General features: G+C 41.3%; 2 protein-coding genes and 1 long non-coding RNA gene across 5 annotated transcripts in view; 2 read left to right on the top strand and 1 right to left on the bottom strand.

Moving 5' to 3' along the window:
- Nucleotides 1–841, top strand: part of ZCCHC4 (zinc finger CCHC-type containing 4) — a 43640-nt gene extending 42799 nt beyond the window's left edge. For all 3 annotated transcript variants that reach the window (XM_090268202.1, XM_090268201.1, XM_090268200.1), the window contains exon 13: nucleotides 188–841. In XM_090268202.1, the coding sequence (XP_090124328.1) occupies nucleotides 188–323 (136 nt within the window). In that variant the 3' untranslated portion in view covers nucleotides 324–841. The remainder of the gene's footprint in view (nucleotides 1–187) is intronic.
- A 415-nt stretch (nucleotides 842–1256) lies between these two features.
- On the bottom strand, nucleotides 1257–8101 carry LOC150020294 (uncharacterized). Its single transcript, XR_016509339.1, has 3 exons — nucleotides 7949–8101; nucleotides 5801–5953; nucleotides 1257–1851 (listed from the first exon to the last, which is right to left on the bottom strand). It is a non-coding gene; the product is annotated as an uncharacterized LOC150020294 (long non-coding RNA).
- Nucleotides 8102–11770: 3669 nt separating this feature from the next.
- The window catches only part of ANAPC4 (anaphase promoting complex subunit 4), a 34193-nt gene continuing 18297 nt past the window's right edge, over nucleotides 11771–27666 (top strand). The window contains exons 1-15 of the mRNA XM_090267009.1: nucleotides 11771–11952; nucleotides 14745–14850; nucleotides 16709–16841; nucleotides 18409–18483; nucleotides 18624–18650; nucleotides 18745–18789; nucleotides 19439–19523; nucleotides 20237–20341; nucleotides 22211–22294; nucleotides 23430–23516; nucleotides 23910–23974; nucleotides 24683–24725; nucleotides 24841–24917; nucleotides 26933–27033; nucleotides 27114–27165. Coding sequence (XP_090123135.1) covers nucleotides 11824–11952; nucleotides 14745–14850; nucleotides 16709–16841; nucleotides 18409–18483; nucleotides 18624–18650; nucleotides 18745–18789; nucleotides 19439–19523; nucleotides 20237–20341; nucleotides 22211–22294; nucleotides 23430–23516; nucleotides 23910–23974; nucleotides 24683–24725; nucleotides 24841–24917; nucleotides 26933–27033; nucleotides 27114–27165 — 1214 coding nt within the window. The 5' untranslated portion in view covers nucleotides 11771–11823. The remainder of the gene's footprint in view (nucleotides 11953–14744; nucleotides 14851–16708; nucleotides 16842–18408; nucleotides 18484–18623; nucleotides 18651–18744; nucleotides 18790–19438; nucleotides 19524–20236; nucleotides 20342–22210; nucleotides 22295–23429; nucleotides 23517–23909; nucleotides 23975–24682; nucleotides 24726–24840; nucleotides 24918–26932; nucleotides 27034–27113; nucleotides 27166–27666) is intronic.

Below are 27666 nucleotides of genomic sequence, written 5' to 3'. Positions count from 1 at the left end.
TTTGGCTTGGCCAGGCCTCTGACTATCTCCTTGTTATTTTGGGTTAGGATTCTGAGGATTTATGCTTATAATACAGTAAAGTCTTTCCCTTCTGTTTACTTACTTGGTTAGCTAGTTAATTAAACTTCAACCTAATTACATTATTCACTGCTCATTCTACAAAATAATTTAGCACCTTGTTTTTCAGAGCTGTCAGAAAGCAGAAGCAAAGAAAAAGTAATAAGTTGAAAATGGAGACCACTAAAGGACAATCCATGAATCATACATCTGTTACAAAGAAGAAGAAAAGGAGAGAAAGAGCCCATCAATATCTTTGCTCTTAAATGTCTAGTGACTTGAGAATAAGAAAGATTTATAGCCCAACCTTTGATGCCATTTTCTGAAAGTGCCATGCTGGACTTAAATTCTGTCACTTTCAAAGGTGTGCACCTTTCTAAGCTACATAATAGGCAGGTGATATTTGCCGGTTTATAGACCCCTCAGGAGCGTCTCTGGAGACCTGGTGAGTTGTCCCATTCTTACCTGGTTTCCTAGCTCTGTCTCTGTATCTTTTTTCTCTCTTTAAATCCCTTCTAATCATATTATTTTAGCCTCTTTTATCTGAAAAGTGGGTGTATAGCTTTCTTTTGCAGAATCAGAAGAAAATGAAAATGGGAAGTTTTGTTTATATTACATAAGAATATGTTAAGTAAGATAAATGTTTTAAATTAAATATTAAAATATTGTACAGTGTCTTAAAGTCCACTTGTAAAGAGAATTACGATGACAATTATTTTTAGACAGAATCTGAAAATGATAGAAAGAATTTTGACAAAGGAGATCTAAAGATGTAAAGATTCTAATTACGGTTATGTTATTAATAAATATTTATTTTTCAAGTACTTTTTGCCATTGTCCTTTGATGGTACAGAATCACCCAAATGTTTGTTGGGTGAATGAGGTGTTTAGAATTAGGACTTGCTCCGTTGCTTGTCTTTTAACCTAAGCAGCGAGTTACTTTCTTTATAAAAGGGCAGAAAGCAGAATAGTGTGGTGGTTAAATCCCCTTATTCCTATCCTGTCTTAACAGTTCCTGGCAGTATGTCCTTAGCCATGTTATTCACTCTGTATTTATTTATCTTTAAATTGATTTATTATTTCCTTCAAGATAGTGTTAATACATACTTTTTACAGTTGAGGACATTGATTCTTGGGTATATGAAGTAATATTCTCACACTTTGGAAAGTTGGTAAAAGTGGCTGACTTCACACTTCAACATAAGAATCTATCCCCAGAGATTTTGTTGTTTACCTTCACGATGATGTAAAGAAATCAGGTGAAAAATGGAACTGATCCTGAGCAATTAAGAAGAGACACAGTTATTAGATCTTAACTAAAAACAAGAGACAAACTTTCAGTCAGTGTTCCTCGGGGCTGCATCGCAGATCTGTACCATCTGTGCGTGACTGAGAGATGGAGGCTGTGCTGGGCCGTGCAGATGGAACTCAGTAACCTGGCTGAGGAAAGACAGATCTGTGTGGACGGCCCAGCTTAGGGACCACATCTGTCTTACCATCACTCATCAGTGTTTCCCTGCTGCAGACACAGTGCTTGCAACCAGTAGTTTATTCCATGTTCCTGACTTGGTTTTGTCCTGTCTTGATCATCCACAAGATTTCTACTGTGTCTCAGGCACTTGCCTGGCAGGAGGCACTTCATGTAAGTTCTCCAAGGATCGTAAGTTCCATAGTAACTGTTTCAGAGGCTTGAAGACCCAGATCAAGGGACTGGCAGATCCATTTTTTGGTGAGATCTATTTTCCTGGTTTATAGATGGCCACCTTCTTGCTGTGTCCTCAGACAGCCTTTACTCTGTGGGAAGAGGGAAGGAGGAAGAGAGTCAGGTTATTCTCTCTTCAGAAGCCTCTGTTTCTTCATTCTCATAATGGGGGTAGTAACAGTTACACCTCAGCTTTGTTTTTGTGGTGACATATGTATGCAGCAGGCTGCCTCAGTCCTGTTGTTGGTGAGAAATGCTACCAAGTGAAGATGGCTCTGGAGCCCTGATGGTAAGTATCACAGCACTGAATGGGGCCATCTGAATTCTGAGAACCAACTCCAAGGTTATCTCATTTCTCTGCTAGATATCTGACATTATCTCCTTAAGACTGAACAGTTTTGAATGGCTGGCATTTACATGATGACGTTTCTCATTTCCAAACACCTGTTTTAGAGTGAGTCTGGAGGCATCTGTGCTTAGGCTTAGCCAGGACCCTGTGAGTAAAGGTAGAAGAACTGCACTCCATTGGTATTTAAATTCCATCAGGTGTGTAAGTTAGGACTGTGCGACCTCTCATGTGGGATATTCAGGCGGGGGTCCTGGTCAGTGTAGTGGTAGTGTGGACCTCAGGCATCATCCAGTGGTGAGCTAAGCTCCTGGACTTAAGCATCAGGAAACTTTCCTCTTGCCCCCTTTTCGACATGGGTGGCTTCGGTGATAGGATTAGTACCGTGAGATGTGAATGTTGTAGAATCATTGTGAGGGTTACGCTCTCTGATTCAGGTGTGGATATGGACATTGCCTTATTTTTGTGGTATCCACAATATCATGGTAAAATCTATTGATTTCCCCCTGAAATTCAGACACCTGAGGGACCAAGACTACTGTAGAATTGGGTCCTGATGGACAGTAGTTCTTATCATCACTGCATTTCCTTTGTTTAAGATACCATCAATTACAAAAGGCACTATTGATGTAATCATAGCTTTTCAGGGGGAAAAAACTCCATTAACTCATTAATCACACATATTAAATATTAGATGTATCTTATTTCAAAAATACTTAAATGTAAGGAAAAAAGGACGTCTTAGAATTGGGGAAATAGGATATTACTGATAATCAGGAATTACGTACTTTAAAACTGTTACCTTCTTAGAAAGTTAAAAAATAGAGAAACTGTTGATTCTGTTCTTATGTTCAATTAATACTAATTTTAGGACTTAAATGTCTTTCTTTTCTAAGAATAAACTAATAGGATATAAAATTATCTCTGGGAAGTAAAGTATGATGGGAGATGAGGTCATTTGTTCTAATTAGACATCTGCAAATCTGAACATTAAGATACCTACTCACACTAGTAACAAAAGAAAATCCCTGAAATTTGACAGATAAAATTTTCTATGCTTTTTAGAAGAATATTTGTCTTAAACAATTACAGCTAATTTCATCCCACTTTCTTGCTTATGAAATTGAATGAAATACAGAGTTACTTTGTAGGCCCTGAATGATCAGATTTATTCTTTTCCTACATTTAGTCTAATATTTAGACTAACATTTCTTTAGTGTGCCCACTCTTTTCATCTCATTGTCTTCTGTTTGGACTATTTTCCTCCTATGTCCGTCTCATAAAATCTCATGGAGCCTTCCGGCCCTGGCCCAGATCCATTCCTCTTCCGGGAAGCCTTGCATCGGTCCCTGATACCAACCAATTCCTTCCTCTGAACCCCTTGGCATCCTGCACCACATTTGAGGCACTTTTCATCCATTATTTTCACATGGTGATATATGCAAATTCTATTTCCCCCCAAAATTTTTAGTTTGTTAATGTCAGTAACCATTTTATACACTTTTATGTCTCTTATGCATTGTAGGTGCTCAATAAAAATTTGGTGAAAGCATTGAATTTTCTACAGGCTTTCAGTTGGTAGGTATATTACTTTGTTAGGGCTGCCATAATACAATATCACAGGCTGGGTGGCTTCAACAACAGTAATTTATTTTCTCACAGTTCTGGATGCTGGAAGTCCAAGAGCAGGTGCTGACAGGGTTCTCCTGAGACCTTGCTCTCTGGCTTGCAGACAGCCACCTTCTCACTGTGCCCTCACGTTATGTGTGTGCATCCCTGGTGTCTTTCTGTGTCCAAATTTCCTCCTCTTAAAAGGATACCAGACTTCTGGCCAAGATGGAGGCCTAGACTGACACACTTCGTCTCCCTCCATAACTAAGAAGGAATACAACTACCGCAAAACCAGAAATAACCCGAAGTTCCAGAAAATAAAGCTACATGGAATTCCAGTGTATGAAGTTATAAAGAAGTGGTGCTTGTCCGGATGGGCAGGAGGGGTGAAGCTGGTACGGAGAGGTCAGGCTGTGCTGGCGGCAGGGGCAGCTGCAGCGATGGGCGGCGTGACAGCGGTAAGCACAGACACCTGTATTTAGGGGGAGGTGAGAAGCACCTGGGGGCACCCCTGGCTGCAGACCAGACCCGTCAGCTCACGATTCCAACGCCGGGGAAGGCAGACCCCCGTTACCTTGGACTGTGAGGCCCAGAAGGTGTGGGGACAGAGGAGGAGGCTCCCGGTCTCTCAGCAGAGAGTGAACAGCAGGAATCCATCTTGGACCCCCACCCCCACAGAAAACACCACAGTGTGGTGAGAAGGGTCGCCCAACAGTGACGAGTGCACGGGGCTCCGCCCCCTATAGTGTAGGAGGTGTGACAGCCCTGCCGAGGAAGCAAAGGTAAACACAAAACTGTCAGGATGGCAGGGATCATGATAGAGATCCCAATCACACAGCTGACCAGACAGCAAATATATGATTTATCGGACCAGCAAATAGGAAGTCTTTCTGAGGCTCAGTTCAGAGCTATAGTATAAGACAACTTACAGATCTAACAGTGGATCTTAAACAAGACAGGGAAGAAATGAAGGCTAGTCCTGCTGAAATGAATGAAGACACATACGAAACAAGTGGTGAGGGAAGGAAAACCAGGGATCAAATCAACAAATTGGAACATAGGGAAGGAACAAACAGTCAACCAGTGCAGAAAGAGGAAACGGAAAGTGAGGAAAATGAGGAGAGGCTCAGAAACCTCTGGGACAACTTTAATAGAGTGAACATCTGAACTATAGGGTTGCCAGAAGGTGAAGAAGAAGAATTAGAAATTGAAAAATTAAGTGAAAAAATAATGAAGCAGAACTTCCCTAACTTGGGGAAGGAAATGAAATTACAGGTCCAGGAAGCACAGAGATTTCCAAAAAAGCTGGACCCAGGGAGAACCATACCAAGACACATTATAATCAAAATGTCAAAAATTAAGGATAAAGAGAGAATCTTAAAAGCAGCAAGAGAGAAGAAGAGAATTTTGTACAAAGGGATTCCAATAAGACTATCAGCTAATTTCTCAAAGGAGACTCTGCAGGCAAGAAGGGACTGGCAAGAAATATTCGAAGTAATGAGAAGCAAAAACCTACAGCCACGATTACTCTATCCAGCGAAGCTGTCATTCAGAATAGAAGGGCAGAGAAAGTGCTTCCAGGACAAAGTAGAACTGAAGGAGTTCATCAGATCCAAACCACTGTTATTATGAAATGTTAAAGGGACTTGTTTAGGAGAAAGAGGATCAAAACTACGAACATTAAAATGAAAACTATCACAACAACCAACAACAGAAGCTAGGGAATCAAAACAAAGGCAAACTAAGAAGGCAACGAGAGTGGGAAAAGAATATTAGGTATGGGGAAGATATTGGGGGAGGTCAGCGGGAAGGGGGAAGGAGGGGAAGAGAGGGAGATGGTGCAGGAATTAAGAAGCATAGTAGGAGGGAGTGGAGTAGACAGGAAGATGTTGAGAAGAACTATATGCACAACCAATGGGCATGGACTAAGGGGGAGGGACAACTGGAGGGAGGGGGTCACTGGGTGGAGGGCAACAAAGGGAAAAGAAATTGGGGCAACTCTTAGCAGCATAATCAATAAAACTTTTTTTTTTTTTAAAGGATACCAGATTGGATTAGCACCCACCCTAATGACCTCATTTTACCTTAATCTCCTTTTGAAGGCCCTATCTCCAAATATAGGCCCATTCTCAGGTACTGAGAGTTAGGGCTTCAGCATACATGTTCTGGGGAAGACAGTTCAGTCCATAACAGTAGGCATGACTAAGACAGGGAGAGAACTTGGTCTCTTCTCTTTCCTATAAGGACGAGAAAAAGGAAAACAGACGGGAACAATATTGGGAAGAATTTAGAGTCACTAAATTCTAGGAGGACTACCCTAACTAACACTGAAAGTTTCAGTGTTGGGATGAGCTGTGTGAACCAGATGGGCAGCCTTATCTGAAAGTCTTGAAACTTAACATAAGTCAGCTTTCAAGGTTATTTTAAGAAAAACACTTAAGTTGATGCCTGGCCCCTTCAAAGTAATCTATAAAATACTAAAAATCTTGACAGAATTTTGACTAATTTTTAAATATAAAACCACAGCCTGCAAAAAAGTCCTGGTCTGATGCCACCCCCTTCACAGTGTCCTTGTTGGGTGTCTAGTGAAATAGTACATCTGCCGCCAGTGACATAAAAATGTGTGTGCGTGTGTCTTTTCACTTACACTTCTTTTAAGGTGCTTAGATCATGCCCTGTATTAGAACAACTTCGTACTTGTTTCCCTTGTACAGATTAGCTCATGGACGGCTGCGGCCTGGGGACTTCACTGCGTGTCCACTGGCTCCCAGAGCTGTGCCTCGCACACACCACTGTCAGAGGCAGCTGGCTGCCGCATGTGTGGTCTCTATTCCCCCCACAACCTTGGGAAGCACGTGGCCAGACTAACACATTTCTTTACCCTTCGGGTAGTAAGTGCTCATAAATACATATTGAGTAGAAATGCTATTTAATATACCACTTTATGCCACAGAACGCTAACTGTGCTACATGAGTACGAAACTAATATGCTTAGAGCTGCGTAGGCAAGGGGAACTTGCACAAAATGCAAAGGAAAATCCAATTTCATTTATTTGATACAATTTTAATTGGAACATTAGGACTAAGGGTTAAATTACTTGAGGGTCAGCTAAGAAGGTCATTGCAATCAATAAAGTGAAGATAAGATCTCTACTGTTTGCTTGCAGGTGATTTAGTATAAATGTTAACTCAGCAAGACTGAAGGGGAAAAGCATCAAAAGTGAGCAGGCAGATCTCAGCTCTGAGAGGTGTGTTGTGTCCCATTAGTGGGACAGGCAAGATTCTCATGCTGGTTAGGGGTTTCAGAGCCCTGCAGATGAGGAGTGTAACGCCCGGGGGTCTCTAAGAAACTAAACCTGAACAAATAGATGGGCCAGTGTCTTCATCTGCAAATGTGGAGGTGAGGGGTGGGAAAAAACTAGAACTGTCAGCCTAAATAGCCCACATGCTTCAGGGACAAAGGAAACGAAGTTTCCTGTTAACTTGACAATACATGGGCGAGTTAAGTGAAAGAAAATGAAAAGCAACTAATCCTACCACCCAGGTATAATCACTTACAGCTTCTGTGTATATTTTTCTAAGGATATATTCATGTATAAATAGCTATACAAAAGACACTAAAATCTCACCCACAAAAATGGGATTGTAATTACATACTATTCTGTAATACTCTTTTCATAAACATGTTGTCACCATCAAGTTATATCTACAACAGTGGTGTTCTTTAGCATGGATGTACCATATTTTTAAAAAATTAGTCTCCTGTGGTTGGACATCTACGCTGTTTGCATTTTTTTTTCACTATTATAAACAACTCTATGATGAACATAATTATAACGAAATCTTATTTTCTTAAACTAACGCACTATATATACAAATACTGGTTCTGTAGCTCTTATTAGAACTTTTCCAGGTGGGAGTCACATGAGTAGGTCTCTGAATTTCTTTCCCAGCACAGCAACCGAAATGGTTGTGGGAGACAAACAGAACACCATGAATTGATACAGCTTAGACTCCCTGTGCCAGGATGGGAGACCTCCCAAATGCACTTCATACTTACAGCTACTCTGAGTAGTTGTGGTTGTCATAGTGAACAGTGGTGACTGGTTGTTTCAGTAGCATTGTTTCCACCCTCCCCACCCTGTGCCTGTCATGGGACTGGGGGGAGGGAAGACCGACACTCTCCTCCTCTTGGGGAGGGCTTTTTATTGGGCCTAATGCCATCCCCTTACTTGTGATTGATTTCTGCTAAACTCATGATCAGGGTTGGTCTAATCACAGGGCTCAGCACTTTCATCTGTGATTGGTGAAGAGGCGTCTGTCCTCCCTCTGAATGAAGAAGCATGGGGCTCCAGTTGCTGTTAGCGGTATTCCCGTGTCCACGTGGGGAGCCAGCCTTACAGTGGCACACACCCTGAGCTGGGGCCCTGTTGATGTGAATTTGCTGGATCTAGCCTGCCCTGAAGTTGGCCCTATTGCTGGACTGGCTACTTACGTGAGCCGATACAGTCTCATTATTTGTGGCACTTTTTGAGTCAGGTTTTTTTCTTATTGCCTAATGAATGAAACCGTAGTAGGGCAGAGAGATTCTAACACCAACCTATATTTATTTCTCTTTCCAGGAAATTCAGTCTACTTGCTTATTTTGCTTCAAAATAGACCTCTTAAAAATAACAACTTTTCACATGGCCTAGTTTAGCCACATTCCACACAACTCCATCCATTCTTCCATCCCTATACAGGGATGCCCACATCCTTGCTCAGGCCCTGACCTTTCCCCTTCAAACTTGCCTTTCCAGCCACCCGCTGGCCATCAGATCTTCACACCACACCTCCACAGGAACAAAGTCCTCACTGAACTCTTGCTCTGGCCTACTTTCCCTTCCTTCCCTGTCCGTCTTCCCTCCTACGCCCGCCCCCAACCCAACAACAACCAGTTCTCCACTCCCTGAATCTGTGCATCCAAATATCCCACCTCAGTCTTGACTATTCCCATATTTTCATTCTCTCCATGTAATCAATAATCCGTTCTTGTTATTCTATTTCAGAAGTGTCTCTGGAGTCTCCTCCCTTACACCCAGCTCGTCTTCCTGCCACCTTTTACACCTCTTTGTAACGAATGCATCATGACCCTTGTCACAGGAATTAAGATCCTGAATAACCAAAGAACAGAGTGCAGCGCTGTCAACAATACATCCCCTTCCTCCAATGAATCTGTTGGGAGCTGCCTGGCCCTTCAAAATTCAACCCCATACCATTATAACGCCTTGAAAGATGCCATGAACGTGAGCTAGCCCAAGAGATGTAGTGATCAAAGAAACGGCCTCGCTACCAAAAAGTTATTTCAAGAAAGTTAATTCTTGCATTTTTTCCCCCAAGCACTACAAAGGGGATACACAGGGCCTGGAAATTCTTAAAAGTGTGCTTTCTCTCATATTTGCCTCCTCCCTTCCCACTCTCCATGCTTGACTATCTCCAGCCATTCCCTCCCTTAAAAAGCACTGATGGCTTTCCACTCTCTGCTTGACTCTGTCAATGTAAGAAACATTGACAGACTGTAACGATGTAAGAGAATTTTTGGTGAGTTTGAGCCAAACTGATGACAGCTGCCAGGAAGCAAAACCTCAATGGGTTAAGAAATGCTCGGGAGAATGGCAGTTTAGCACCTAATTTTATACATTACAATCGAAGGAGGAGCTGTCAGGGGCTTAGATGAACCCCACTGGTGATAGGCTGGGGAGGCAGGGGAAAGCAAAAAGGGAAACCTCTAGGATTGGATAAAAAGTAAAATGATAAGACACTTTCACACAGGTGCATATAGGACGGTTAATAGTCAACAATTAAGGAGGGGATCTGTGGTCTCCCCCAGGTGCGTGCCTGTGCTTTGAGGGGTCCGGAAAAAGGAAATTTGACATTCCAAAGGTATGTTACCTTAGATGCAAAAAGACAACAGACTTTAAGTTAAAGATTGACCTTTGTTAAAAATACTGAGCTAGGACATGACTACCTGCCATGAACTGCTTTTAGCCAGAAAGTTGTAATTTCAGACCGTCCCAGGCGGTTACTGTAGGTCTCAGAGTTTGTAAGGCCGCCACGCAGGCCTCCTGTGGGCTTGTCAGGTTTTGCGTGTGGCCCCTTTCTTCCCCACAAGTCTGTGCCATGCTAGTACAAATAAAACAATTTAACAAAGCAATGTTTTCATTAGAAAATGGGGAAGGCAAGGAAATGGGGTGGGTAGAGTCAACATGGGAAAAAGAAAAGGCTGGGAACACTGTGTTAATATAGCTCTTATCTTATGGCTGCTATGGATCATTTCCAGTAACAATCCCTGCCCCCAACTCCCACCAACACACATGAGGCACTACTATGACCACATAAAATTATTTGCTATTTCCTGGCTACCTCTGGGACGCCACACCCATGCTGTTTCCTGTGCTGTAATACCGCCTGGAAAATTCATACTATTCTGTGAAGGCTTCATAATGTGCAGGTCGTTACTCTCATGTCCTGTAACACTGAGTGTATACCTCTACCATCCCTTTTCATGTGTTGTACGAGGGTTCATGTTCAGGATAAGTTTCAGGAAAATGGGCAGTTTCCATAGGAACGTCCCCACCATCCAGATAATCCATTATTGCCACCCCAGAACAACCTTAACACCTGAAAATGCATTTCATGAATAAAAAGGCAAATCCATTCTCACCATAGAAATGAGGGACATGCTAAATTGTTTGGCAAGGAAAAAAAAGCCCATCTCTGAAAGGCAGCAGGGTAAGAGTTAAGAAGTGTTCGGCATAGAACAGTGCCTGGAATATTTGTTGCTGAATGAATTAGTCTCCCTTTACCTCTATCACCTGCTTCGCACAAGGCTAGATCCAGACAGAAGAAAAATGGGGCTTGTTGAAAGTTGAAGATCTGCTGCCCCTCTCTCCTTTGAATAATAAAAGAAGTGAAAGGTAGATGGTTTTCTACCATAGATTCTAAGTTAAAGAATCGCAGGGTAACAGGGTCACATTCTCTTAGCCCAGTCATAAGTCGTGGGTACTTCTGAACATTTAAATGTGTCCTGTATAAAGAAGCATCAGAAGGGTTCCGATTTGTGTTGGCTGGGCTGACCTATCAGCCTTTAGGGCAGAGCCCAAGTCCCGCGAACTTGGGTAGCCCAGATTCCTTCACATAGAAGATGCTCCCACAGCTATGGGATAAATCCTAGATGAGCCCACAGCCCTCATTTACTCTGGTGGAGCTACTACTACTAAGTTGTGACGCTTAAATGGGATAATCAAGATACTCGCCCACGTCAGAGGCGTTAGAGGACCTTCCACCTTGGCTGCGAATTGGAAACACCCAGAGTTTTAATAAATACTGGGTCCTATCCCTATTAACTCTCTTTTCATTGGTCTGGGGGGCTGCTTGGGCGGGGGAGGGGGTAAAGCTCTCCAGGTGATTCTACTGAGCAGCCCCGACAGAGAACACCGTTCACCGTTCGGAAACTGTCAAAGGAAGCTTCCGCTGATCAGGACCTAACGCTGGCGTTCCTTTTCGTCTCCCCTTAATAAGCCTGTGACTGTCCCTTCCCCGAGAGCAAGGAATGTCCTCAAAAAGGGACAAGGCCTACAGGCGCGCACACACACGTGTATACAAAACGCGTGGAGGGCTCGGCTACTCGCCCCGGCCCAGGTACCCGCCCCTCTGCGGCCGCGCGTCCGGGCCCAGCCCGCGCGTCCCCCGCGTCCCCGGGGCTCCCAGCGCCCGCGCGCTCCTGCCCGTCGTTCCCTGGCTCCGCGTCTCGCGGTGCGGCCGGCGCGCCCCCCGTGCCTAGTCCCGCGCCTAGTCCCGCGCCCAGTCCCGCGCCCACGCCGCCTTCTTCCTCTCGCGAGGCAGCCAGGGCGCCGGAAGTGCCCCGAGCGCGCGGCGGCGGCGGCGCTGAGCAGAGGCGGGCGCGCGCAGCGGGACAGGGAGGGAGGGAGGCCGCCCGGGCCGCCTTGGCTACCGAGGGCCTCGCGCAGGTACGGCCGCGGTCCGAGGTGGGCCGGAGGTGAGGGTTCCGCGGGCGCGGGGGGCCCCTGCTGGCCTCCAGCTGAGGTGTTGCTGCAGAGTCGCCCCCATGTTGCGTTTTCCGACCTGTTTCCCGTCCTTCCGGGTGGTGGGAGAGAAGCAGCTGCCGCAGGAGATCATTTTCCTGGTCTGGTCACCCAAGCGGGATCTCATTGCTTTGGCCAACACCGCGGGCGAGGTGAGTGAGCGGATCGGATCGACAGCGAGCGAGTCGCAGACTGCTCCAGCCTCAGTTTCCCCTTCTGCGGACGGGCCGGCCCACCTGTCCACCCCGCCCCTCCCTTCCAGGCCGGCTCTGCACTTCAGATGAAAATATAAGGGACCACATATGGGAAAGATAACTTACGTGCCCCTCTTACGTATTTTATGGCGAAAACAAGTTTACACACAATCACACAGCGCTGCATCCCCATCTCTTTTGGTCGTTTATTTGTTAAATGAGCAGTTTACAAGTTCATGAGCTAGGTGTAGCAGCAGATCCACAGACCCTGCCGGAAGTTTGCTTGCAGGTCAGTAGCAGAAGAAAAATGAGTTATTGTCAGACTTTGGCTGCAAATGTTCACGCGTGTACCTGCCACCAGAGGATGTGTTTAAGCATCTATATTATGTTGTCCAAGTTCCATATTGTGTTGGGTACCCACCAGCCATTATAAATCCCTTTAACCCAAGGGAGTGATGTTTCCCTGGATTCCTGATGGAATGTGTATGAGTGTTGACAGCATTTTTAGTTCGTAATATATTAGGAGCTTCACCCTGATTGTAGCAAACTCTGTGTTGAGAGGCCTTATTCCCCGGCGGCCATTTTGTAAGGAAACCTTCACCGGCCCGCGTTTCCTCCTTTGGCCGGTTTGCAGGTTTTCTAACAGCTCCCTGGCCAGCTTGGAGACTGGGTGGTAAGGACAACTTGGCAGCCTCAGGGCTGTATTGCTGTGCTGACTGGCCCGCCCGCGTCGCCAGGGTGCTGATGTCTACCCTCCCAAGGACCTCCGTGACCTGGAGTCTCCCTCCTCTGCCAGGGTGCCTTGGGACTTGGCCATCGCTCTAGAGAGGAATGCAGATAGTGCAACCTCAGAAGTAGGGGGGGAAGGGAGAGTTTCGGGGCGCCAGTGCTGTCGGCTGAGTAGATATAATAGGGAACACTTGCTTCTTCCGTTGTCTCCATGAGAAGGGCACCGTCCAGGAGTGAGGATGGAGAAGGAAATATTGGAAGTTTGAGGAGAAAAGAGAGGTATGAAAAAGCTGTCAAGGCACGTAGACTACAGAAACCTAGTAAGATTGCTGGTCATTATTAAGAGCCACACGGGTTGATGGTCTTGCAGTTCAAGGGAGAGTAGTGAGCATGGTTGTATGTCTCTGCCGTTCTTTTTGACTGTATGTGCAGACATGGTTGGGTTTAACCAGGGTTGTTGTTCTGCAAGTATGACAGAGCATGGGGGATGCAAAGGAGTTGAAGAAAATGCAAGAGGAGTGATTGTAATGATGCACCCTGGGTTTTAACCTGATTAAGTAGAGAAGAGAGGGCCTGCGTTGGGTGAGGGGAAACGAATAGGCGGTAGAATCAATGGATTGTATGTCTTGCTGAGTTTGAAGAATCGAAAGTGGGTATAAGTAGGGATAAGCTGGAAAGCGGGAGGCAGTGATGGGAAGTAGCAGGTTTGAAACTGAGATTGTGGCAGCATTTGTAGTTGTTGGTATGACAAGGTCAAGGCGTGACCCTGGGAGTGGCTGAGGTGAGGTAGATGCGGTCATCGGAGCACAGGCAGTTGAGGACTGAAAAGCCCTTGAAATTACTACGAATGTCGATGAGTAGTGTTGGAAAGCATGAGTGAGCCAGGCAGGATGTACACCTTCCAGGAGTGAGGGGAATGGCCTAGGGGTCTTTAGATGAGTCCGTTAAAGAGGGATAGTGGGCAATGTGGTCTGGCTGCATGAGATTCAAAATTAGAGGGTTTTAGAGAAGAGGAGAAAAATCATCCAGAATGGCACTGAGCATCAAGGACAAAACCTACCCCATCTCCAAGCCCAGTAATGGTACAGGGGATGCAGGATGCCAAATGGCCACTACGGGGAAGCAGTGTCCTCAGGTGAGAAGTACATTTCAGGGAAGGGATTGGAGATAGAGGGGACCTTTATGATACCTGATCATGAAATCTAGAGGGAGCAGAGGGAGGGGTTCAGAAGTAAGGAATGGCAGAGATGGGTTCAGGAAAGAGCACTGAGTCTGGAGGATGAACGAGTCCTTGGGAGTCCTGGCTTCCCAGTGGGGACCGATGGAAGTAGGAGTGAAGGATGCCATGCGATAAGGCAGGGAGTGGTAAAGCTGTGAGTGCTGGGTACTACAGAGGTGTGGCAGGGGGGCTAGGAACACACACAGCTCTGCCTTTTCTTCCTTATTTTCAGTGGTGGTTGGTTTGTACAGAGGATGGAATAGGGACAGTCTTATTTTTGAAATATAAGGAACTCTGGGGCATCATCTTGACCTTCCAAGGTAGGAATTGACTCGTGTGGAAATGGAAGTTTTGAATGGCTAAATGACTTGTCCAAGACCCAAGGCCAGTTAAGTGACATGGCTGAAGTTATATCCTAAGTTGTCTGAGTCCGAGCTTCTCACCTGTACCTTTCTAGTGCTATTTGGGTTCTTTCTCTTTTTGGGGGGGAGGGGAGTCATTATCTTCTTGAAGACAAGACAAGTTTCTTTCCAAAAGACAAGTTTTCTGTTGACATAAAAAAATAGGAAAATGTATAGGGTACAGGGTTAAATGAGACCAGTTTCATTCAGTTTGAAAATACCTTAAGTTCACCCTTTGAAAATACCTTCAGTTCATTCAGACACTGTTGTCTTCTAATTTCTTCTGATAGCTAAATATTATAGTTGAGATGATTTAAACGTTTTTTATAGCAGGGATATAGGTTTATTTTATTTTTGGAAATGGATTTTTGTTTTCTTCCATTATATCTGTTTTGTCCTAGGTTTTACTCCATCGACTTGCAAGTTTTCATCGAGTTTGGAGTTTTCCACCAAATGAAAATACGGGAAAGGAAGTAACCTGTCTGGCCTGGAGACCAGATGGCAAACGTAATGATTTTTATTATTCACAGAGAGTATTCTTTAAAGAAAGCTGATTTCCAGAACTTACTGTTCTCATTATATACTAGAATTTTAAATGCCAGTTTGGGAAATTTTGATTTTTAGAATGCTTTAAAGCATTTTCATAGAACTTAGATTAATTCTGCCATCTTGTTTCTGGGCAAAGATATCTCCGAAATACAACCTGACTTGGTGAAGATAAGCCTAAAATGAAACCTGGTGGGATATACAAAATGCTTTGGTTTTGTTCTTTTCACTATCTTGTCCTGTATAACCTAGCCCCAACTTTACCTTCCATCCCCTAGTTAGTTCAGCACCAGCATGACTCTTTTATCCCCAAAATAATGTACCTTAGCATGGCCGTGGCATTGTCCTGCAAACTGAAAGGTCACAGGTTGCATTCCTGGTCAGGGGCTCCTGCCGGGGTTGCAGGTGCCACCCCCCACCCCACCCCACCCCCATCAGGGTGCCTGCAGAAGGCGGCCAGTTGATGTTTCTTTCTCACATCAGTGTGTCTCCCCCCCCCCTTCTCTGTCCCCTCTCTCTAAAATTTAAAAAAAAAAAGCATGGTTCATAAATATGCTCTCTGCACGTACGCTTGTCTCACCTGAACAATCAGCTCCGACCTCATTTCTCCACCTGGTGTCCTTTATTCTGTCACTTGTTATGTTGTAGCTGGTTATGGCTCTGACAACTGAACCCTCCTCTTCCGTGTGTTGTTTTTAGAATTGACAGTGTCATTTGAACTGTTGTACACATACAGCCAGGACAGTAAAACTCTGTAAATCATAACCTAAAGTTCATTTGTATCACTGATGCTTTAAGAAGAAAACTGAATTGCTTTTGTAAAATGCTGTGTACTCTTCAGTGCTTAATTGTTTTTCTGGATAAATTTAAGTGTGTAAAAATGCCCTGAAAATCTATCACTTACAGATAACTATTTTTATCTGTACTCATTCAGCTCATCTCTTGTGTCATCTTTTATTTTTTTCTAAAAAGGACGTGTAAAATTAGAGAACTTTTGTAAGTAACATCTTGATATCTTGCAGTATTCATCCAAAAATATCAGGACCTCAAAAATAAATCATGAAAGTCAGTGTGTTAAAATTTATTTAAGTAGATGATATTTTTATCATTAAAAGTGTCTGTGTTTTAGACACTAAAAAGGATTTTGTTAAGCATTGGTTTTTTTCAAGATTGCTTTAAATTGTTTTGAAGAGAGGGAAACCTACATTACCTCACATCTAGCCAAATTGTGTGTATTGGTACATAATGAAATGCATAGCCCACTATTGAGAAATTCTTAAATTTGATATGTTTGGAAGATGGTAATGACTGAGGCAGAGAAACTGTACTTGATAATTTATTCACAGTAATGGCCTTCTTTTCCATTAGGGATCAGAAACAAAAAAGAGGAATAAAACACTTCCCAAGAACCAAGCAGATGGAATTGCTTCTTGCCTTTTAAGCATGTTTACGGGACCAATGTGTCTGGGTGACACAATTATTATTGTTAAGTCTGTTGAGACTTGGTTTGTATTTTCTGCTTGGCAACTGGGTTCCAGTCTAGAGGCTTTGATGTATAAGATGTTAAATATAGTCCACAGGAGAGTAGTAGATTATTCATGAAAGTTTGAGCATTTGAAAGGAAGCTTAGATAACAGCATAAGTATGTGCAAAGATATCTTTTAGGTTTGAAAATAGTATTTAAAGGAAGGATTTTTAGGTTGAATGATTTCTGTGATCACAATGTATTTAAAATAGTAAAACTGGGCAAGAAGTGAATACCCATTTATTTTTCTCGAATGTTACACTAATTTATTCTGATTCTATCTTCTTGTTTTAGTTTTGGCCTTTGCTCTTGCTGACACCAAGAAAATAGTTTTGTGTGATGTTGAAAAACCTGAAAGCTTGCACTCCTTTTCTGTGGAGGCTCCAGTTTCTTGTATGCATTGGATGGAAGTGACTGCAGAAAGCAGGTGGAGTAATAACACAAAGCCCCAGTCACAATAGGGCGATGCTCTTGAAACCCTCATTTTTTAAAATGGGTACTTACGGGTATATGTATGTTGAATATGTGTCCATTGCATTTAACTTTTGTTCTTAATTTTACCAAGATAAAAATTTGTTATCCTTCTTTAGATTTTTTTTTTTTTCCTTGAAAAAACATCTGTTTTTATGTGGAGCAATGATACCTGAATGGCCAGAATTTTTCTTGGTAGTTACTTTTGTAGTTTATATCATTGGTTTATACTTTAAAGCAATGAATCAAAATGACTGGTTAGCAAATTGAGGTTCTGTTTTTCTTTTCATCACTTAGTCGATGAAGTTTTGATTTTTTTGTGTGTGTCTCAGTAAATATTCTTAGCGTATGAAAAGTACTGAATGGAGCCTTCTGTTTTGATGCAACAAGGGTTCTTTTTTGTGTCCATAGTCCCGGTCATTTCCTATTTTATGAAAATAATTTTGCCTCAATCTTTGTAGTCATTTAAACCAGGTTTGCAGTAAAGGTGGCCTAAAGAATCAGTGGTTTAGGTAATACTGAAAATGAAAGTTTTTTTTGAGTAAATGTGATCATTCTTTTCGTTATCTTTTCCTTTCTAATTAAGTTTTAAAGGAATATCAAATGCATTTGTCCGATCTGAATATTAATTGACAGCTGTCCTGGAGGGGGAGGCTGCTGTACAGGACTGGATAACAAGGACCAAGCCTGGAGGCTGAAATTCACTGTAGATAAAACAGTGATGAATCCATCATCCAATAGTCAGCAGTTGCAAATGGTCATGCGGGTTTGTAGGACAGAGAAGCAGAGTATACTCTGTAATTTCTATCCTGGTCTAGTTAGCTGCTAAGTGTATTTCTAACACATTTTCTACATATAGTTCATAAATGTTTGTAGAGATTCCAGGGTCTCCTGGGACACCTAGTTTGTGTTAAAGTGGGAAAAAATGCTTCCCAAGTTACCCCTTTTTTACCTTCTCACTCATTTATTTCCAACCTTATTTGGAGGTAGAATTGATGGGGGAAAGGGAGGTAAATAAGATTGTTTCAAAATGCATGTCATCTTATATACCTGCTGGGTTGTCAAATCTGCAAACGTTATGTAAGCCATAGAACGCATAATTCAATGATAACATAATAGCAGTGTTCTTTAAATTACTCAGACTCAGGTTTAGTGATGATTCTTAGCTAAGAGTTAAGAAATCATAAATTCTTAGTATCTAGTACTGAATTCATGTATATTTCATATGCTGAGATAATTGTTTTTTACTATTTCTTCCACTAAATGTAAAGTGGCAGGCTGATTTTTTTTTCTTTGCAGAAATAAACCCTTTTGTAAATGAAGAATTTCCTACAAATTTTCTACTCTTCTATTTCTTGTTTGTGGTTGTTATGACTATTTTACATGGTAAAATATGTGTGGCATCTGTTTACTTGGTAATGTGTAATGTATAAAACTGGGCATTTAAAAAACTAGTTTTTTTTTTAATGGAAAGAATTAAAACCTTTGGTGTTTTTATAATGCTTATATTTTTTTCTTCTTAGTGTTCTAACATCCTTTTATAATGCTGAAGATGAAACAAATCTTCTTTTACCGAAACTACCTACATTACCAAAAAAGTAAGTATCAGAGTTTAATTTCATTGGAGTTAATCTTCCAGCTTTCTCCTTACTTTTAACACTGTGGCAATTTCCTCATTCGTTTTAAAAATATATATTTCTGTTGAGTATATTTTACCCCAGTCTTTGTTTTTCTCTAGTTATAGCAACACCTCAAAAATATTTAGGTAAGATATGCCTTTTTTTGTTTTCATGTAAGATAATCTTTTATTATTTGAAGGATATAGTTGAAAAATAACCCAATTTGTTTTTATCTTTTAGTGAAGAAAATTCTGATGAAATTATTAAGCTTTTGGGAGATGTCAGGTAAATTTTGCACATATCTTAAATAACAAGTTAACTTATTAAAGTTAATATTTGGTATTTGAGGCAGTTTTTAGAGTTTCAAGGGCAATTCCTTTATTTGTCATATGATTTTATTACTAACAAATATCTTGAACAATATACAGACATCAGTAGCTATTATTTACTTGTCTTTATTATATGGTCTTTGATTGTGTCAAGCTTACTAATATTATAATGTACCTTTGTTTATTTCAATTAAGGAATAAAAGAGGATTGAAGTATTAGAGTTGCTAAAATTTAAATTTAAGTATTCAAGGTCTTTAAGCCCATTTAGCATCAGTCATGATAAAATTGATGGTGCTTTGTATTAGCTGGAAAAAGGATTGTTTGTTATTGAGAGTATATAAATGCAGTCGTCAAAATAATATATTCTTATTTTACTGTAAGCTGATGTTTTTCAGGCTAGAGAAAATTGATGTTGTTCTTTTGAAAAAACAGAGTAAGGCTGATGTGACTGAATATTGAGTATTAGTGAATTTGTTTGATGTTTCATTTGCCCCTCAGGGGAGCTTTCGTGTGCAGATTATATGAGAGCAGGAACAGTTTATGTCTTGGTTTAAGAACTCCATCTTCACTGATGTCCTCAGCTTGTTGTATTATTTTTAATTAGGCTTAATATTCTTGTCCTTGGAGGAAGCTCTGGTTTTATTGAACTTTATGCTTATGGAATGTTCAAAATTGCTCGAGTCACAGGGGTAAGTTTTCCATTAATATTTTCTACATTGCTGATCTTAGAATATAGCAACTAACTGATCTATGAAAAGAGAATAAAACACTTTTTTCCCCCCTCAGTTTCAGTTATTGGAACTTTTATTCTTACATGTTAAGAAGATAATTTTCTTACTGATATAAAATAGTGTTATGACGTCTTGAAGATTCTGGAACTATTCATAGAATTAGTTGAGTTTTCCTTTTTAACAATAAGGTTGGTGGGAGACACGTGATTATGGTTTAATGTCATAGCCTTGTGGTGGGTAGGGGCTACAGTTTGTGATAGGAACGTGATGAAAGTAATCAGAAGCTGACTTCTGCTCAGCACCAATGCTCCCATGGTTGCCATGGTTGCTAAGTCTCTGTCTTCTCCATAGCTTTTTTTTTCCCTCCATAGCTTAATCATCTTATTTTTCCCTAGAGGCATAGAAAATATTGTAGACTCTATGGACTGTCTTGGTTCTCCAGCACTTGGCTTGGAACCCTTAATGAGAGTCTGTGTTACTGTGTGTCCGTCCTTCCTTGTCCTTGCAACTAGACAGGTGCATGCCTTCAATGGCTGGCTACACATGCATGGCAGGAGCCAGGCAGTGTGTGTCTGCTGTTTAGACCCCCATGAATGTTTGCGTCCTGTATCCTATGCAGATGCAATGTAGCAATAATACTAAATATACTGGGGGATTTGACTGTCTTACAGATTGTTGGTACTTGTCTTGCATTGTGTTTATCAAGTGATTTGAAATCATTATCCGTGGTCACAGAGGTGTGTGCCACTGGTGCTTCGGAAGTTTCATACTTTCAGGTGAGTATTGAAGCCTGAGAGCAAAGAATAAATGTATTTTTTAGAAGGTTTATTGCCCTGGCTGGTGCAGCTCATAGGATTAAGCATCAGCCTGCAAACCAAATGGTCACTGGTTCAATTCCCAGTCAGGGCACATGCCTGGGTTGCAGGCCAGGTCCCCAGTTGGGGGTGCATGAGAGGCAACCACACATTCATATTTCTCTCCCTCCCTTCCCCTCTCTCTAAAAATAAATAACTAAAATCTTTAAAATAAATAGAACCACCTTAAAAAGAAAGAAGTTTTATTATTCGTATCATCCTAATGGTTATTACGACAAAAAGCAAAATGTTGACTTGGGGCTTTTAAATCTTACATGGAGAATTTTATTATAATGAATGACTTATTCCCGTGGCCCAGTATAGTTTTCATAAAAAGTGCTTTGATGGTTTATTAATGACCATATTAATTAGTTACTATACCAGTTCATCTTTGTACTGTGTTTTCTTAAGGTTCTGGCCCTAATAACAGTAAAAGCTAGTGTTTGTCATTTTATGTGTGCCAAGCACTGAGTGATTCAGTATAATTCATTTGAATCCTCACAGCAACCTAATAGGTAGGTACTGTTACTGTCCCTGCTTTATAGGTGAGTAACTGGGCACACAGAAACTGGGCTATTTGCTCGGTGTCACAGAATTAGAAAGGAGAGCTGGGCAGTCTGGCTCCACTGTCAACCCGTTGCCTCTGGTGTTATAGATAGTGGATTGTGAGCTCCTATAGAGTATTTAGATTATAGCCTTGCTTTCAAGAAAATCTTCCCCAGATCTTCATCTCAAATAACCCAGCCACTTAGCTGAAGTACGCATTAACTCGCAAACGAAAGTAGAACAGAAGAAGGCAGTATGTGATGTGTGTGGGCCTTCCAGCATGCCTTGTATTCAGAGCATCAGGAAATACACTGAACGTTGTTAATATTTACCCTTCCTGTCTTTGAAGTTTGTAATAGATATTTTTAAATAAAAGCTTTTTTGCGATATAATTCATATACCATTGTAATAGTCAATTTGTATTTTATCAGTAGCCTATAATTTCTTTAAAATTTTTTACATGTGCATATATTTATGATGACTTTTTTAATTCCTCATAATTGTGCTACAAAATAGATTATTACAGTTATTCTAGCTATGTAGAGAGGATTGCTAACCTAGGGAGGGCAAGCTGTGCACAGTTAACACAGCAGATTAGAACATCCTGAGGTTTTGTTTGGTTAGTCTCAAAACTATTATTTTCAAAAGGAGCAGAATTTTGATAGTTTTTCTGATGATACAGAGTTAGACTGACTCGTTTTGAACTGGGAGGGACTGCCGTTTTTTGGTTTTTTTTTTTAAGTTTTTTACATTTATTTTTAATTGAGGCTTCATTGGCATATACCATTAGTTTGAGGTGTACAACCTAATTATTCGCTATTCGTATACACTGCAAAATGATTACCACAGCATTATTGACTGTAGTCACCATGCTATACATTAAGTCCCTGTGATTTATTTATTTTATAACTGAAAGTTTGTACCAGGGAGGGACTGATTTATCTTTTAAAAGAATTAAGTGTGGAAAAGGTAAAGAGATTAAGAAGTACAAATTGGCCATCAAAAAATAGTTATGAAAATGTAAACTACAATGTAGTGAATAGTATAGTCAATAATATTATAATAACTATTTCAGGTGGGTACTCGACTTATTAGGGTGATTTCCTCTAAGTTATAAGTGATGTCTAACCACTATGCTGTACACCTGAAATTAATGTAATATTGAATCTCAGCTGTAATTGAAAAATTGTTCAAAAGTTAAAAGTGCCTCTGATTGTGCCTCACTTTATTACTTTGATTCTACAGCTTGAAACCAATCTATTGTACTCTTTCTTACCTGAAGTAACTCGGATGGCCAGAAAGTTTACTCACATTTCAGCTCTTTTACAGGTATTTATTTATAGCTTGTTTTATGTGTGAATATTTACTATAAATTTCCAATGTTCTATAAATAAAAAACTTGAAATTTTTATTTTGTAAAGCTGACTCTGTGGTAAAGGTATCTAGTCTGGTAGGTAATCTTATAATGTCCATTAAAACAAGAAAAAGAAATTTAATTGAAAATCTGCTCCCACTCATCTCTATTTCTAGGAAGGGAGGAAGGGAGGGAGGATCTTTCAAATAGTTTTGAATATTCCCACAAATAAAATAATACCTTGGAATTTTAAAAGCTTTATGGTAAAGAAAGTATTATGGGAAACAGTCATCAGTTAGCTTTTGTGCTTAATAAAGCCATCTAAGGTAGCTCACAATTCTGTGGGTTGGCGTCTTAGCCAGCCGTCTGGGCTGGGCTCCGCGGGAGGGTTCTTCTGTTGGTCAGGGCCAGGTTCAGCTCATCCCGCGGGGCTTGGTCATGCATGGGGAGTCGGCTGGCTGATGGAATGTCCCTGAGCTGTGATGCTTTGTCTAGGCCCCACATTCTCGTCTCCCAGCGGGCTGGCCCGGCTTGTTCATGAAGGGGTGGCAGAGGCGGGGGTGGCCAGAGTGCACATGGAAGCACACAGTGCCTTTTAAGGCCTTGGACCCGCGGTGGCACTTCTGCTTTGGGTTGGTCACAGCAAGGCACAAGCCCAGATATAAGGACTGGGGAAATCCTCTGTGTCTGGGTAGAGGAGCTACATGGAATTGTGGCCTTTTTTTTTTTTTTTTTACAGTTTATCACAGTCATTAATTTGCTTGATGTCAAAGATTTCTGGAGATCAAAATCTTTTTAAAGATCCTGTTCGAAAATTGAATAACTGACCGAACCAGCATTTTGACAGCTTGTGTACATAAAACATATCTGTAAAAATATGGAGAATATCTTTTTTACCAGATAAAAACTTAATTTAGGAATGTGTGATAGTTAAGTGATTATCAACTGTTAGCTATGGTCTTTTATTCCTCAGACTTAACTGAGTTAAAAGTGGTTGAAAGTAAGTTCTGGATCTCCATGAGATAATTGACGGGAAGAAGCACATATTTCAGTTAGCATATTGATTTAAATACTTTTCCCATATTAATACTTTCTTCTTGTTGTTACTAGTATATAAATTTGTCACTGACATGTATGTGTGAAGCATGGGAAGAAATACTGATGCAGATGGATTCCCGTCTCACCAAGTTTGTGCAGGTAACATACCTGAAGTTCCCTGCACCTTGAAGAACTTTACTTACTTTATGAGGTACATGAGAAAGATCAGTCTGATTTGTAAAAAGCTAAGGGCAGGGTTTCTTTTAAATGCCTTGATTTAACCTCAGGCTGTTTTCTTAAAGAGAAAAGACTGTTCCCATTGGTCCAGCTTTGGTGGGGACAGGATTGTGAAGTGCGGCAGTGGGTCTGGGGGATAAGGACAGGTGTGGGAAGAGCTGACTGGTGGTTTCCTGGTAACTGATACGCACATAATCAGCTAAAATGTGGGTTTGTGGGAAGATGGGTGAAAAGAAAGGCAGTCGTGCTCCTGCAATTTTGAATAAATATGCTTATAATTTAAAACATATATACAATTTTATCCATGTTGTTTAGGAAAAGAACACAACCACATCGGTGCAAGACGAATTCATGCACTTGCTGCTGTGGGGGAAGGCAAGGTAATGAACTCACGTTAGGTGCCTTCGCGTTTCCTTCTTCTTTTAGAGTCTTGTTTCAAAAGTTATTCATTGGAAAGAAACTTTTAATTCTGGTACACAAGGACAAAAAATAGTATGTATCTTCCTAGGCTTTTCTATGCACATATTTTTTATGTAAATGTGATATTATACATGTATTTTTAAATGTATAAAAATTTAAAAAGGTTCATATAGCCAATTTTTTTTATAGTATGTGCCTTAGCACTGTCCTTAGTGTTATTCTTAAAAAGATCTTTCCCCTCTTAAGAGTATTCAAAGATTGATCTCTATTTTCTGTGTGTGTGTGTGTGTGTGTGTGTGTGTGTGTTTTATGGTTTATTTTTTATTCCATTTAAATGCCCCAGATGTGATTTATGTGGTTATATGCTGTGGAAGACTAACTTTTTTTTCTAAATGTTCAGATAATTGCCCAGGATACTTAATCATTGAGTCTTATCCCTCTCAGTGATTTGACCTACCATGTTAGCACACAGTGCCACCTCGTGCGTTCTTCAGTCTGTTTCTGGCCTCTGTTCCCTTTGTGAGCACAACAGGCTGAATCTTTGTTGGGCTATTTCTTTTTGTTTATTTTGTTTAAAAATCTTGTTTATAATTTGAAATGTAAAAGTTGTAAGTGATTCATTCCGATTTGCACAGAGAAGACTAACGCTAGTTTCTTTGTCATTGCAGTGCTGAACTTCAGACCCTCTTAATGAACCAGTTAACAGTAAAGGTGTGTGGGCTTCAAGTCTTTGTGCTTCAATAGCTGTGAACACAGTCTTAATTTTTTTTAATGGCATATAGTATCTTACTTGCACATTAAATATATTTTCTTCTCTTAATTTTAGGGCTTAAAAAAGCTTGGCCAGTCTATAGAATCATCATATTCCAGTATACAAAAATTGGTTATAAGTCACTTACAGAGGTACGAAGGGGATGTAGAATTTTTGGTATTGCATTTACATGTACTGGTTGTTGGTCTTTCTGCGACCTTCTCTTCATCATCTGCCATTCTCTTTTTTTGAGCCTTTTCTAGATAAAATTATTGCAGTGGCACTGGAGGGGAATCTTGGAGTACCCCAGATAAAAGGAGTTGATCTTATAATTCCACTCGATGAGCTTGTTTTCTCACCCAGCCATGAAGTATAAGGCTGTCCGCCTCCAACGCACTGGCTCGGTGGGAGCTCCGTGTCCCGCAGATGTTTCAGGATCACACATGAAAGAGAACAAAACTACCCAGGACCTGTCTTTTGTCTGGAGGGAGGAGAGGTGGCAAATCTCTCTGGTGGAGAAGAGCGTTGAACGCTTTCTCCTTGTCCCTTTTATTGTGGAGGGGATTTAGGAGATACAATGTCAAGACTTATGAATCATCAATAAGCTTTTAGGCACTTGGGTTACAGTTGACAGTTACTGGTTATAGATATCAATATAAAGAACACAGTGACCAGTCTGTGTCAGGGTCTGCTAAACATTCTGATGCCATGCTGACATCAGGTGCAAGGCTTCATTCATTTTTCACTACACACTGCTTATAGTTAACTAAGAGATAAGAAAGGCAGAGCAAGCTTCAAAGCATATCATGCATTCTTTAAATCCAATTCCCATGGAAACCTCCTAAGTGGCCTTCGAGTCATGTCTGCCGCTAACCTTCCCAGTGTTCCAGTCGAGTGTGACAAGGCTCTCAGGAGCCTGGCTCTTGGTTTGGGCTATAATTCTCAAAGCCACACAGAATGGTCCCCTATGGAAGTACATTTTGAATAGGGCATATACTCTTTTTTTGAGTAGTGAATTTACATATGTTTATATATGGTTTTTAAGTTTACACAGCACGTTATGTACTTTTGCATTTAATGCCTTGGAAAGGTGTCGGTTATGATCATCATTTTACGTAAGAAGAACCTGAAGTTCAGAACGGTCATATGGCCGGCCCAGAGTTACTCAATGTCAGAGCCAAGACTTTCTCCCACATCCTCAAGTCTCATGCTCTTTCTCCACAGCCACCTCAGTGAAGCACTTGGCAGGTGGATGTGCTCAGAGTTTGACTTAAATTTTGATAAATCCCTTTATGCTGAGTCCCCCTGCCCTTCATCACCTTTCCCTTGCATTAGTGCAGTTCCCTTTGGGCTGCTCTTCTCCAGTCCACACTCTGCCCTCAAACGTACTCTCCACGGTGGATCTGATCATGTTACTCTTGCTAAAAACTTCCAGTGCCTTCCCGTTTCCAAGACCTTCTCATGGCCGTCAGCACACCTGCCTCTCTGCTTCTCCCACGCTGGTGGCCGTCCCAAATTTGACGGTTTTTTCTCCCGCCTAATGCCTCTGTGCATCCCACGCACCTTCTGGAACACTCCCGCCCTGCTCCTCACTTGCACTCTTTAGCTCTCAGCTCAAATACCCCTTGTTCAGAGAGACCTCCCCTGACCCCCAAGATTAGGTTGGTTCTTCTGTTATACCTGCCCCCTGTGCGTTTCCTTCAAGGCGTTTGTGGTCGTTGGAATGATGTGACATCTGATGGTGTGGTTATGACAGTCTCCCCGTTAGAATGTCAGTGCCACAAGGACCCTTCCATTCTGTTCACCATTGTATCCCCAGTGTCTAGCACAGTGCCTGGCCTAACGTTGGAGCTAGTAAGTGTTTGTTGAATGCTAAATACATAGCTGTTGGGAGAACAAGATGACCGTATGACGGCCTCAGTAGTGCCAGGACTAACTCTGGAACATAATTTGATTCTTATGAAATTTAATCATGTGGTCACGTACTCATCTCAGTAGTTGATGAGCAAATGATTCTGCTGCAGTTTTTAGAGATAATTTTGAGAAACAGTTATTTCTCACAGAAAAAAAATAAAGGTACTTTCAGTTTCTTATTTCTGCAAGTAGTAGCTGCCTGCCCCCTTGCTGGTGGTAATGGTACTAATTTATTCCTGCTCTGTTTCGGTAGTGGCTCCGAGTCTTTATTGTACCACTTGAGTGAGCTGAAAGGAATGGCTTCATGGAAGCAAAAATATGAGCCCCTTGGATTAGATGCTGCAGGAATTGAAGGTAGTAATTTGGTTTTTTAGTAGAGGACATTAAACACACTTTACTTACTTGACAAATGATATTTATTTATTTCCTTTTAGATGCTATTACTGCTGTGGGTTCTTTCATACTCAAGGCAAATGAACTTCTGCAGTAAGTATTGGGGATACTTGGAATCACTGACCTGAGAATATTTCCCTTTTACTTACAAGTAAGAACCTGGCAAATTGTCATGATTTTCTTAAAATGAATTCTGAAGTTTTTGTCAACATTATACCTTTACATGATTAAAACTAGCCAATAACACAGTGTTTTCCTGTCCCCTTGTTCTTACCCCAAGTACTGTCTCTAGGATCTTTTAACTCCTGTAACTGTTTCTGTTTTTAGCTCTTCTGTGATATTTCTAAATTGTATGATGACTACATTTCTTTTATTCATCAATTCTTAGAAATTAGTCTTCTCTATCTTTCTGTTTGTTTTTCCTACACTCGATTTGCTTTCCTTTTCTCTTGCACTGTCTGTCTTTACCACATTCTTAGGATCTTTCAAAGCCAGCATCATCCTCCTGGGACCTCCTCTGTCCCTGATGCCTCTGCCGTAGCCTTCCAGCCCAGCCGCAGCCTGGACGTTGTGTTCCGCTCTCCTGCCAGCCAC

Source organism: Furipterus horrens, unplaced genomic scaffold (assembly GCF_987537825.1).
Source record: "Furipterus horrens unplaced genomic scaffold, mFurHor1.1.pri manual_scaffold_2, whole genome shotgun sequence".
Taxonomy (NCBI): domain Eukaryota; kingdom Metazoa; phylum Chordata; class Mammalia; order Chiroptera; family Furipteridae; genus Furipterus; species Furipterus horrens.
This window is presented reverse-complemented; position numbering and strand designations above follow the sequence as displayed.